The sequence below is a fragment of the Macrobrachium nipponense genome, chromosome 25 (assembly GCF_015104395.2).
Source record: "Macrobrachium nipponense isolate FS-2020 chromosome 25, ASM1510439v2, whole genome shotgun sequence".
Taxonomy (NCBI): domain Eukaryota; kingdom Metazoa; phylum Arthropoda; class Malacostraca; order Decapoda; family Palaemonidae; genus Macrobrachium; species Macrobrachium nipponense.
The window spans coordinates 63,070,053-63,083,998 of NC_087214.1; the positions used below are offsets into that span (position 1 = coordinate 63,070,053).

Here is a 13,946-nt window from a genome sequence, read left to right on the forward strand (position 1 = left end):
GATAATTATAATTTTTTTCATTTCTGATGGTTGCATACTAAACTTCAAGCAATGAGAAAAAAAGGAGCCAAAAATGAACTCTTAATCTTGAAAACTAAGCGCGCTGTGATTTTTTGAAAAAAATATTTTTTCCGCTTACGCGCTCACTCTCAAACCCCTCCGGCATACGGGAGTCATTTTTTTATTTACCGCTACGGCGTTTAAGGGTTAAATTGGTTATGACCCCATAAAGCTGTACTTCACACAGCATGAGTTCTGTGGTGCACTGTAGATAGTGCTATAGGTCAATTGTAGCATCCCATTGGCTCCAACTATATTGCCATTTGCTTTATACTTTTTATCCATTCCCTTTGTTCCTTATTCAGCTAACTGTGCTGCTAGTTTCCTTCATCTTACCCAGTTTGTACACCTTATTTAAGAATGACTCTTATTGGACCAGCCTTCCTAAAGTCTACAGTGTGACTGACTGTTCTTGTAAAATGTGACTGACCATTCTCGTAAAATGTCTCTATACGTATTACAGTCTATTTTTACAAAGAATGGAACTTATAGATTCGTTATGCATTTGGGAATCCACTGTTGTTACAGGTTATTTTGCTTTATAGCAAAATTTATCAAGGAGGAGTCCAGGAAAATAAGTTACTGTCATGTTTATCCCAAATTGTAAATGATTACTGTATTTAAAGAAGTGTCTTCCATTATTTCTTGATATTGTCTAAAGGTATTAATCAAAGAAATTTTTACAGGCCTTAAAGACAACATATGTGGGGCGCTTGCTCATATACTGTGATGTAATGTCATCAAGTATGAGGGCTACTGCTGGACATCCACCTCTTTTGAATGGAATAGTAGTCCTTCCTACTCAACAAACTCATGGCAAAGGTAATGGTAGTAATAATAGGCATTGGTAAAATGACAAACCAGATTACTTTTGTTTGTGCCAAAACACCTTGTAAAGGTGAATAACTCCTCAGATCAAGTACATACAGTAATGATAAGCGGTGTTGCTCCAAAGTTTCCACAGTGGGTTTAATGCTTGCAATTTTGTTTGGATTTACACAAATATAAATGTTTTCTTATCATTCTGAAAAGGTTTTGTTTTATTTGCATTCCAGTTTGTTCCAAATATATTTTGTCATTGGATTTTATCTAAAAAATAGAGGTTTTGTTTGTCATTTGTCTTGCAATTGGAGGAATTATATGCCATGTATCCAACTTTACCAGTGCACTGTGCATTGATTTATGCAGTATTTTGAATGTTTCAGGTCGTGGTGGCAATGCATGGTTGTCGCCATTAGGTTGTGCTATGTTTACGATCCAGCTACACGTTGCGCTTTCGTCCACTCTTGGGCAGCATCTCTCGTTCATCCAGCACTTGATAGCAATTGCTGTGGCTGATGCAGTGAGAGATCAGCCTGGTTACAGTGATATACCTGTGTGTTTGAAGTGGCCTAATGATATTTACATAGGGAGAGACCATAAGATTGGCGGTGTGATAGTGGAGGCCTCAACTGTGGGAAACGTGGTCATTGCGAATATAGGTAAGTCATATTTTAATAAAGTATGTTAGAAGTAGGCCGATGATATCTAGCAGTGACACTAGACTACTTAGTACTACTTGCAATGTGTTGGTGGGAGTAAATGTTTCATATTGATGAGGCATTAGCAGATTTCTTCAGGGATATGAAGCCTTTCATTGTAGGATTTCATTAGAACTTTTCATCCAGTTCTTTGTATGACATCAATATGGGTTCATTTCATTGTTTTAATGTCTTGCTTATTTCAAAACAGTTAGGTTGTATCTTTGTGGTATATGCAGCTAGTTGGGATGCTTGATAATTAGAATAATTAGATATTCATTATGACGATCATTTTTGTGGAACAAGTAGGTCGTGAACTAGCCTGTCAAGTTTCCAAAGGGTTGAATGCCCATGATATGAAAAGAGCAGTCAATAACAGGCACAGCACTGAATTTATTGAGCAAATGGCAAATAATTGGGGCAGAATTAGCTGCTCAAATTTGGATTCCAGTCAACATAATTCCAAATTGCTTAATAACAGCCTACATAAAATATGAAAAAGGTAAATTTAGCGATAAAAAGGTAAATTTAGCGATAAAAAGGTTTAATAATGTTCTGGAATTATTTTTAAACTTTTATAAATGGCATGGTATAACATGGATGGAAATCACATGCAGTATGTGTAATTACTTGACCAGAATTCAGAAGGATATGTGGCAGGTTCATTGTACGTATTTAAAAGGAGGAACCCTGTGGTGCCTCTGTTATTTGTACATTAACTGTTGGGATTTTATTTTCAGGATGTGGTGTCAATCTGTCCAATAGCAATCCCACGTACTGCATCAACGATGCCATCCGGCAACATAACAAAGATAACAATGCGAATCTTCCTGAGTTGGAGCGAGAAGTCTTCTTTGCCAGAACCTTCAATGCCTTCGAACAGCTTGTGAATGACTTCCAGAAGAGTGGGCCAGAGGGAGTGGTCCATAAGTATTACAAGTACTGGTTACACAGGTAAGGAACCCACACTATTCAGAAATTCTCTGCTGAACTTCTCTTCGTGCGCAGTTCTTTGGATGTTATTGTTTCTAGTTTCCAAAGGATTTGCCAAGATGTAGTTTTGCCTGCTGTTTGGTTTTGTAAATGAATTGAATATTAGAAAATGCAATGATTTTTTTTAATGCTAGACCTAGACCAAGGGAAAGCATTGGTATCTGAGGCTCAGGGAATAAGGAATAGACTGAAGGAAGAGAAGGGAAGTTTTGGGAATTTGTTAGGCAATAACTGGATGTCTGTGAGACATGGCAAAGTAGCTGAAACAGAACCAGTTTAAAAATTTTTTAATTAGGTCACCTTGAGGTTTTCAAAAGTGGGTACAGGAGAGATGGGTCATCTAGTAGACAAAAGTTATTTAATTTAGTCATGTCAAGGGCTTGCTCACTCACCGTTTTTTTCTCAAACCTTATTGTGACCCATTCTTCTTTTTCTTGGTAAAGATTGAAGTCATAATAAATCTTTAGTAACTGAGATTAGATAATAAATTATGAGTTCTGAATGAAATGATAGAGTATCTATTATTTATCATCTAGTTTATATAAAATTTGATTTGCTGGTCTTCAAGATCACAAGTGTGTTGGTTTCAAAACAAAACTGTTAAAGAAGTTCTGACTCAGTCATTTTCATGAACACGAGTATACTCACAATTCTGAAACATAGACTTGAATAAAACATTGTCCCTCTGGCCAGCCTGATTATAATTTCCTTTTAAGCTGAGAATTAGGTGAAGATAGGAAAAATAATGACAATAATAAATTATGATGTTAATCACCTACAACTGAACCTCATTCATTTATAGCAATGCAACTGTAATTGTACAAAATGAGAACTTCAAGTCAGAATCGGCCGTCATCACTGGTGTGGACAACTTTGGCTTCCTGGAGGCTCAGTTAATATCAGGAGCTTTGATAACATTGCATCCGGATGGAAACTCATTCAACATGATGGAAGGCTTGATCTATTCCAAGTGTCGTCATTAGGTATTCACCAACACAAGATATTGAGGACTTATTTTTCGAGGTTTCTGCAACCTCTTACTCTCTTTTCCGTGATGTGTTTGCTATGGCATTCACATTTACAAGGAAAGAAAATAAAAATGCCAACACAGCAGTGTGATTTCAAGAGTGAAGACTGATTTGCTGTGACTTGGTGCAGATGTAGAAAGGGTCCATCCTTTACCATTCGAGTGAAAGTGCTGGGCTGTTGAGAATGTTTTGCCACCATTTATGGCTTTGGAATATGATGCATAGCAGAGAACATTTGGTTATGCATAATGTATTTTTTCAATGGTGATCATTTTATGTTTTAGTGTTTTATATTTTCTATAAGTATGGAATGGAAAATCAAGTTTTAAGTGCTTTATTATCAGTGTATAAATTGACACGTGCCGTAGTTTATCCAACGTCGATTTGTAAAGTTTCCGCCGACTCAGCGCTTACGAAAATGACTGCTGTTTTTACGAAAGGCGCCGAAAATATTTTGTCGAGGAGAAGAGTGGTATTGTTTTCAGGGACAGGAGAAAAGATTTTCAAGGCCACACACATTGAAAGTAGAGCTGTGAATTCCAATGGCGCGAAGCGTGACGTCAAATACCAGCGTATTTGTGCATTTAACTCTACTTAAGTGTTTTTTATAAGTTAGGGCTTTATATTGTTACTGGTGCAGCAATAAACCATTGCTACAGAAATCTATACAGGACTCAAAGAGTGTTTGTTAGTCCAATGTACAGTACAGTAAAGGCAGAAGGGAGAATAGAGAATATTCATTTCTTATGTTCATGACCGTTTTCAAGTGTCCAGGATGTTAATGCTTCAGAGAAATAAATGAGATTAGTTAATAGTCTGTTCTGTAGTGATTTACTTTTGTTCTTTATCTTAGAAAATACTTCCCAACTGAGCTGTAATTTCTTTTGTAGCATCCCAAATTTTGCACTCATGTTCATTGCAAATTTATTATATATTTAGCGGTTTAGTTATTATTAATGCTATGAATAACAAGTTTGTATCTTTTTGGTATTAATTCACAATTTTATACATTTTTTGGAATTAACTGTTAGAGAGACTGTGAGTGGACTTTCTATTTTTTTCTTCATTTCATTCATCTTTTCCATTAGAAACCACTTACGTTCTGGAATTTTTTTTTATTCCTGATAAGCAAAATTTGGAGTACAGTACTTTTCAATTTTTTCTGTATTTCTTTCAAAGTTACTGATATTATGCAGTTCTTTCATTTGAATATTTGCCTACTTATGTGAAGTCTAGAGAGCAGAGCATGGATTGTTTACTTGACTGGAACGAATTTGTCCCTGTACACATATGCCTTTTGAAAATGAATTGTGCACATCATTAGTTTTGTTCTTCATTTAAGGAGAAAGTGAAAAATGGGCAGCAGTTTGTAGAAGATCCTGTGTAACATTGTTTTTGGGGACACTTTATCCACCTTTACTGGGTAGTTGAAGTTGCAATAACTAGTTGTTGGTAGCTCTTAGGTGTAATTTCAGGAAATGTGTGTAGCATAAAAGATAACAACAAGCAGTTATGAAGAGAACAATAGGCAGCTATGGAGAGAGGTGTATGAGCATGCATGGTTAGCCTATGGGAGAGAGGTGAAATTAGCATTCTAAGTGGGATATATGAACAAATTTGTTTATAGCAGGGATGTTGAAAAGGTATCCTTTAAGGGGATGTATTAGTAGATTGGTAGCACATAGAAAATGGAACAGCAGCTCATAAGTGGAATAAGCAAAGTATGCTCAACACATGAAAGTAAGAAGAGACACCTCTTAAGAAAGATATATGAAGCATATTTTATTATTATTAGGTAATGGAACCAGACCACTAGCTTAAAATTCCTAACTACCATTGTTGTGGCCTGTAGAGTGGAATAAGAAGAGGCATTTTGTGATGTGTACTACATTATATGAAAGTGCGTTGTGTAGAGAAACAGGGAGAAGTTGCTATGATGGAAGCACATGATGAGGATATGAAATGTTGCAGGAAAGTGACCTTTTTAATGGAGCAGTGTTTGTAAACAATAAGAATGTATGTTCTGATATAAGGAAGTACAGTATATCATGTGCTAAAATAACCATGGAAACTAATTGTTCAGTGGTTGTTGCAGCAAAGCTACTCAAGGGTTTTGACTGAATTTCTGTTTTGAGTTTGAAAGTACCAGTATTTATTATTCATTATTATGGCGAAAGCTGTCAATTATTTTCTCACACTGATGGTTGGTTTACTTGTTAAAAATTTCATATCAAAATATGGTTATTAACAGAATGGATCTGATCTACTGCACTATATTCACAGATTGAGAAATTAACTTTAGAATTTATTAGTGTTATTATTTTTTGGGGTGGTCATTGAGTATTTTGATTGAAGTTCGTTCACCGAAGAGGAGTTCGTCAGTCTTTGTGGTTTCAGATGAAATATTCACACATTTTTGCCTGGCAGTAGGTAATGTTCTTCAAAGAACTGAAAGTAAAAATAGATGCCAGTGCAACATTGGTTTCCCAGACTTTTATGAAATGGGGTTGATTTTTTTTTTCCATCGGTGAAAGCCTCGTTACACTAAATCGCCTAACATTTTAATGATTAGAAAAGCGTTTTTTTCGATATATTACATATAAGTGTGGTGGATGGAAGGTTAGCAGAAACATTTGTGGATAAACTGAGCTTTGGTTTTCATCCTTTTGGTTATTAATAGAAATGAAATTTTGTAAGATAGGAAAAAGGGTGTCCGGTCAAGTGCAATGGAAGAAATTTTGAATGGGTGAATCACAAAAGCATTATCAAGAAAGTACTGTACTCTCAATGAATTTGAAGATATTGTTGCTATGTAGTTGGGAATTCTGAATGAAATTAGAAAAACTATTTGAGATGGTATGGAAGCAAGTTACTTAACTTTCACTCCCAGTAAGTTGCAGTCACCTTGATCAGGATGTTATTAATACCTTTGTTCTGTATTACTGTATTCGTGCATTCTGTTTTCCCCTCTTTAATTTTGTCTCCAAATATGTGATGAGATTCAGGGCTATTTATTGAGAAGGGTCTTTTACTGTTTCGTGTTGTTAAACATTTTGAGGGTTTGACTTCAAAGTACTACTTCAGAACGCTGGAGATGTATCTGCAATGTAAGAATTCTGTTGGATATGCCACTTTCAATTAAAGTATTTGTGAGACTGTAATTAGTGTTAGTATAGATTAGAGAAATTGAAATTGTATGGGACTTTGATAAGTCATGTTACATTGCTGTGTAAACTTGAGAATTTTCTGCCCAGTCAAGTTCATTCCTTAAACATAAGGACTTCTATATACCTTAGGGTTTATGTCAATTAAGCTGGAACTTATAAAGTCAATTGCAGTAAACTTGTACTCTATGAATATTCTCTGTTGTCACCTTAAGGGTGAGATAGTTAAGTGTAGCCACATACTAAACTTGAATATATTTTGCATTGAATGTCTTTATTATGAATAAACACTCAACTCTACTATGAGCTCTTAAAGTGGTAGGTAGGAATATGTACATAAATATATTTGTTTAAAAATTTTATATTAAGCAGTATGTGATTGTTGTTGCTTTAAAATTTTGAAGTACTACTGTACTGTAAACATGATCTCATTCTGGAGCCTCTTGTTTGTTTTTGCAGTGTGGAAACAGGCATTCACTTGACAAGGCAATAGTCCTCATGAACTATTTTATCATTTTAGTAAAATGCTGCTTATGTTACGTGATGTTTGAGAGAGCGTCGATTAAAAGGGGATGGCACACGAAAGGGTAACTGCCAGTGGACTTGTTACACGTTTCGTCCGCTGTTTGTCAGATTCTTTTGTGTGACTCTCACACTGGAAAGGATTTGCCTTGTTTTGTTTCTGAAAGAAGCGTTTTCGTAGGATTCCTTTGATTTCCTTTCCGAACCTTAGTTAGTGTTTGGTGTAAGGCAAGCTTTTTCTTGGTTTGTTGTAGTGTAGAGCATTATGCTTCCATTTACATCAAAAGAGGTATCATAATTGTTATTGATTGCTCTGTTGGTTGCAGTGATATCTGTAGTTCCTAAAAGGAAAAAAAGATTGGTATTTATGGAGTGGTGATCTAGTTCACCCTTTGCTAGTGTTAACTTTTTAGAATCTCTTTGCATCTTAATCTGATCATTCATGAACTTGTAAGGGGTCTTTTAAGAGACAATTTTTGTAAACCTTTTTTTGTGTACTAACTCTTGCCATCAAGAGATGGTCAGTGGAATATTTGCTGTCTTCACATTTACTCTCCTAATGCAGACTGTCATAATTTACATCAAATGTTATTGCCATGCAAAATTTGCTTTGTGATGCAACTTGACAGAATAATTCTTATTAGTTTCAGAAGAGGAGGAAAGCCACAGGTTGTTTCCAGATTCTTATCTTGAAGAATTGAGTTCATTTGTCCCTTTTGAAGTAAGGCATGTTGAAAGAACAAACATTTTCTATTTAGAGAGCTCACAGGAATCTTTTGAATCGCTAGCGATGATATGTCATCTTCAAAGTGTGGCCTTTGTCTCTTGCTCTTAAAATTCATGAAGGTTATAGTAAAACTTGACTGTCACAGAGACATTTGCAGAAGGTCACATGTCGGTTTGAATTGTGTTCTGTCTAGTAGTTACACCGATGCAGCACACCCATTCGTTTGTTCCTGAGAGAACCACACCCATTCTTTTGTTCCTGAGAGAACCACACCCATTCTTTTGTTCCTGAGAGAACCACACCCATTCTTTTGTTCCTGAGAGAACCACACCCATTCTTTTGTTCCTGAGAGGACTGGTACTTACTGATGTATATGGTATAGGAATTTATTGTGGGTAACACCCAGTTGCAGCTTGGGCAATAAGGCGTGTAATTCTCGGCAAGCTGGGATCTTTGTGCGTTATAAGTTTAATCCATATTTGTATTATGGTTGAGACAGGTTGTTCTTTTAGAAATTTCATGTCATTTTATCATGCAACACTTACAAGATCATAAATGAGCTTTGATGTCGTAAAAGAGGTTACCCTCTTCATTGCTTTGAATAGCTTCATTGTATTATGATAAATGTGTATATATATGCTGTATATATATGTATACACAGTATACCTAATTAGTATACATTCTTCTGTGGGAAACAATAATGCCTGCTTATATACTACATGAAAATAATAGAAATGTTTTAGTACAGTCAAGGAGCAAAGAAAATGTGGATTTGAAGGGATATCTTTACCTACGTAATAACATTCAAATATGAAATCTATCGATCACAAAATTCTCAAGGCATTGTTGTTTTGGAATTCCTCCAGGTATGCATATCCAGTGTCCTACACCTTTGCTGGTTCATTGGTGACAAAAGAAATATATTTTCAGACTTTAATAGAGTTGAAGTATCAGTTTGGAAAGAATTTTTAAAAATTTCATCATCTATAAATTTAAGGTGTAATGACAAGATGAAAATGATGCAAAAGGCTGCACATGGATTCAGAGAATTAATGTGGGCCTGTTGTTGTCTGCATTGGAGATTCAAATACATGTACGTAACATTTTCAGCGAAATTCCCATACTGTTGATGTTCTCTTTTTCAAGAGTGTTTTTTGAACTACAAATATGGTAAGATCATCCAGATGTTTGTGTAAACTAGCATAGAATTTGCTAAATATTTGAAGGTATGTACAGTACAGTACATGTTACATTTGTGTGTGTTTGTGTCTCTCTTTTTTTTTTTTTTTTTTTTTTTTATTCTTATTCAAGGTCTATTAATATCAAATCTCTCTCCTGACCAAAAAAAGAATGAAAGACATTTTCTCGTCATGATAAACGATAGCAAATCTTGTTTTTTGTGATCCTTGTAGAGTACTTAAACTCATTTTCATTCTCTTAAATGTGGATGTGTGTTATGTATGTATTTTGTGTACAAATTACCTTGATTTTTACTAGAAATGCCAGGTATTTACACACACAAATGTGTACATGATGTTAGTATGCACATTGTAATAGATATTTTTGTCCATGGTTAATCACAAATCCATTCAATTGAACTGATTAGTATTTGACAGTATACAGAATATGTGTGTACTTGCCGCAAATTCTATTTATCTTTCTATCTGTACTATGTATCTATTTTCTTGGTCTTTATTGTTAAAGTCTCTAAAAATATATATATAAATATATTTTCTTAATAAGTATCTCCAATGGCAGCCATTTGTGTTCCAAGGAGCGTACTTTCAACTCTTACCGATGGGTAAGTTGTGCCAAGGTGCGTTTCCTAGGTCTGGTCCATTGTAAGCTTTGTTCCAGTGAACAGGAAATTCAATCAAACCATTCTGTTGACTGGAAGGTCAAATCCACGGGAGACTCACGGTACATCAATTCTGTTTTCCGAGGGAGAGATCTGGCAGAGTTGAGTTAGACGACTGTACCTGGTTTGGTTAAAAAATGTGAAAAGACACATAGGTAAGATCATACGGATTTGTCATTGCCCTATGCATCCCTTTAAAGTAAATTTACCAAAATCATTTTATAGATATGTACGTATAAATATTGTTTAAATTAGGATTACTGTACTGTGCAATGAGCCAGGTCACATCTGTCTATTGGGTAACTTTTACAGATGCATACGCTTATAGACTGTACTCAAACGAATTACAGTACACATGGAAGTCATGCAGAATTGGCCTTAATTAATACTTATTTCCTTGTGGACCTGTTTAAGAAGCAGTATTATTCTGTGTTACAGATTATTAAGGAATTAGAGCCCAGATATTGATAGAAATACAAATACTGTAATGGCTGAAATACCAGAAAGTTAAGTGAGAAAGGTAATATTTTGATTTACAAATACCAGATATGCATATATATCTGAAGGAATGTGCATATTATTTTTCAGTTGTATTTGCTCATTTTTCAATTGGATTATGGATATAGTACACTAAATAATGTGAGGCTCTATTTAGTGGTGATTGAGGAGGGCTGCAAAATTATTTGGAATTCCTTCTAAAACATACACCTGAATTTCATCCATACATCAACATCACAAAGTTTTCTAAAGCAAGAAAAATTGTATTTCTCACGATTCTTGAAGATTTCCTGACATTCTCTTGACACTCATGGCAATACAGTATACGTACATAGTTGGTTTAGATACCTAGCAATCAGTCTATACAAGTGAAATGCTCTGAATTCTATTCAATCTGCAACACTGAATAGCAGTCAATGTTATGCCTTGGTTGTGGCAGGGGTTTCCAACAAACAAATTACATGCCAAGAGCTAAATCTATTTTTATTGTATAATATGAAAAGCAAAGCACCAATTCCCTTCAATTACTATAGACCTCTTTTCAGTTATTCAAGGATTGTTTTGATACTGTGATCAGGCTAGGGGAGTCGTAATCCACTCACACTAAATGTATGTAATACTGTGATTATTATTGAAGTCAGACTTATTTTTGTAGTCTTCTGTAAATGAATTGTTCACTGTATGCCTTATATTTTCCTCCATAGTAATACTTACGTCAGCATCAGATGTTAACATTTCATTCTTCGGATCGTTTTAGATAATTTAGAACTAATCTGTTGCATCATTCGACACAATAAAACAACTAAAGACAGCTAAACTGGTACAAAAGTGCTAACATTGGAGTGAGGGAAGGGATATTTATCATAAACATTTTATTGAGTGGTGCAACCCCTCTGCGCTGAAGCCTTTGTGGTAAGATCCAATATTTTTTGTAAAGTAGTGCCAAATACACATTACATAGTTGGAAATATTTTAAGTATATTGGGAGAGCCCTCAGAAAAATCTGTTTGAGTCCTTTATTTCATTAATATTTCATTTTATGTATTGTATTTACGACTTTTTGAAGTCACAGTATGAATGAACATTTTTAAGGATATTGCATCTGCCTAATGCTTCTGCTAAGAGTATGGTATGGGAGTACTGTATGGATATGTTAACACAAATATAGTGTTCATTCATTTACGATATGCCTAAATTTATGTTATATTTTTTATTTGTTTTGAGTAATTTGCAGTAAAGATTATTGGTGTTTCTGGTTATGCATGTTTTACGTCTCTAATGCTAAAAGTTCATTCATATAGAATTAAGATTATGTTATTCTGTCAGAAAACAGATATTCATTAAAGAAGTGCTAAAGACATAAGATTTCCTGTTGAATTGCCACATTCTGAACCAGAGGTGAAAAGCGGAAGCATGGGTTGTAAAGCAGAATCATTGCAAAGAAATACCCAAGCATGCTTTGCATTCTAGAGTATTTCTATATTCATAATGCATGGATACAGGATAAAACATTTGTTTCAAGGTGCAATATCCTTTCCAAAAGACCAAACATCTAGCTTGTAGCTTCATTTCAGTAGTTCCTTACCACGCAGGCTTCGTTTAAAAAAAAATAATATATAATGTATATAAACTGTTGACTATTGTTAAGTGGCATAAAGGCAATACTGCACAAGCATGCACTGTGTAAGAGAATTAATGTCAGCAAAGATATCTCCAAAATTTTGTGCTGAAGCTAGAGAAGAAGTGTGCAATTTTTGAAGATTAATTTCTCAACATTATTCAGGAATTAAACTATGTGCTTGTGTATCAACAATCTGTATGAAATCATGTGAATGCATTCCAGTAAAGGAAGTAATGTAATCCAGTATTTTTTTTACCATTTCCTTCAGATAAGATAGACCCAAATTACTACCAAAGTAAACTTCAGGATATGGGTTCAGGTTGTATAACAAGAACATGTATAAAAGTAAGAAATCTCTGACAGAATCTGCAGCATTTTCAGTTTTATTTAGACATCAGAGGCAAAGTTGTTTATTTGTAAGGTGTGTGTCCTTTGTTGCGGTATGTATGCAAACCCTCGGTCCTTTAACAATAGGAATGGTACTTAGCGGTAGCTGAATCGGTCGTAAGCTTCGAACAAGGGAGTTCGGTAGTTAACTGCTTGTCCCACAGTTGGCAGTCAGCTCGACTGCGAGGAGAGGAGCCACTTTGCTTTTGGTTGCCGACGGAGACAGATGTGTTGTTCGCCTCTCTGCTCGCTATGGTCATATGCTTTGTGTGCTTCACTGCGTGAAGATTTTCTTTTGGCTTTCTCTATTATTGTGTGCTTGTGCAAAAGGATACGTAAGCACGTGTGTTTTTTTGTATCATTCATTCAGTGATTGAACTTCGAAATGGAATCCTGAGAACCGGAGAGACCCCCGTGCCGCCCCCATCAGCCGCAGATTGTGCCCTGGTGAGGTGGGCCGTAAGTGTGGGGCCTTTCAGTCCTCTGTTGAGGTCGATCCTCATGAGTTTTGTACTCGGTGTAGAGGGCGAGATTGCTCTCGCACCGAGTCATGTAATGTATGTGTTTCTTGGTCGGAGGAGCAGTGGGAGCGCTATGGGGGGAGGAAGAAGCCTCGTAAGCCGGCCAGGGAGTCTTCAGAGGATTCTCCGGTTGCTTCCCTGGTCACGGACACATCTTCCTCTTTTCTCCCTCCATCTCAGCTCCCTCACATGGCTCCTTCCCCTTCGGGGGAGGTATCTCGTTCCTTCTCTTAGCTTGATCAGTTGAGTGTAGGGGGGGGGGCCGAGGTACCCTGACATTCAACTGTATTCGGGTCTTCCGTTCGCTCGCAGTGGGATCTGTCCCCCACTGGGCGAGGGGCAACCCCCCCCCCTTACTAACCTGACTCTGTTCCCTTCTTCAGGTTTGCTTGCCACGGGTGACGATCTCGGCCGGGCCTGGTATTCGCTGGGGCTCCAGGGGACACCGACGAGTCACCTGGCGAGGGGGTCTATGACGGTCACCCACGGCTCGACCACCACCACTACAACTACGGTATCCACGCCTGGCTATGCTGCGCCGCTGCACCTGGTGTACACACAGCACGTAGCCACGGTGACCCCGACAGCCGCTATGCAGATGCCGCTGACGGAGGTGAGGATGCCCGCTGTGATGTTGCCACCTGGTTTTGCCGCTCTCACCTCAGCCCTTGACTTCCGGTGTCCTTAGAGCTCTCCGCTGGACCTGCCACGTGTGCATAGGATGCCACTGGTTTCTGGCCCCGCCTCCTGTTCCTGTCCATGCTCCCGCTCCAGTACCAGTACCAGTTCCTGCTGCCGTCGTTCCTGCTCGTGGTGTTGCTGCTCCCACCCCAGGTCCTTCCAGACAGGTGCAGTCGGGCCCTGTTGCTTTGGCAACTGCCCTGGCTCCGTCCTGGATGGAAGACCTGACGGTGGTCCTGAAGAAGCTGATGAAGAAGAGGAGGAGGAGGAAGGTGTCGTCGTCGTCTTCTCGTCTTCGTCGTCGTCTGCCGCCGCTTCCCCTTCGACTTCTAAGGGCCCACAGCCTAAGAAGAAGGTCGCCTCCTC

The 13,946-nt window shown here is 37.2% G+C and overlaps 1 protein-coding gene across 6 annotated transcripts in view; it reads left to right on the forward strand.

The window, feature by feature from the left end:
* Positions 1-12,230, forward strand: part of LOC135199452 (uncharacterized) — a 107,984-nt gene extending 95,754 nt beyond the window's left edge. For all 6 annotated transcript variants that reach the window (XM_064227508.1, XM_064227510.1, XM_064227511.1 and 3 more), the window contains 4 exons: positions 747-882; positions 1,266-1,541; positions 2,321-2,534; positions 3,376-12,230. In XM_064227508.1, coding sequence (XP_064083578.1) covers positions 747-882; positions 1,266-1,541; positions 2,321-2,534; positions 3,376-3,556 — 807 coding nt within the window. In that variant the 3' untranslated portion in view covers positions 3,557-12,230. The remainder of the gene's footprint in view (positions 1-746; positions 883-1,265; positions 1,542-2,320; positions 2,535-3,375) is intronic.
* The last annotated feature ends 1,716 nt before the right edge of the window (positions 12,231-13,946 follow it).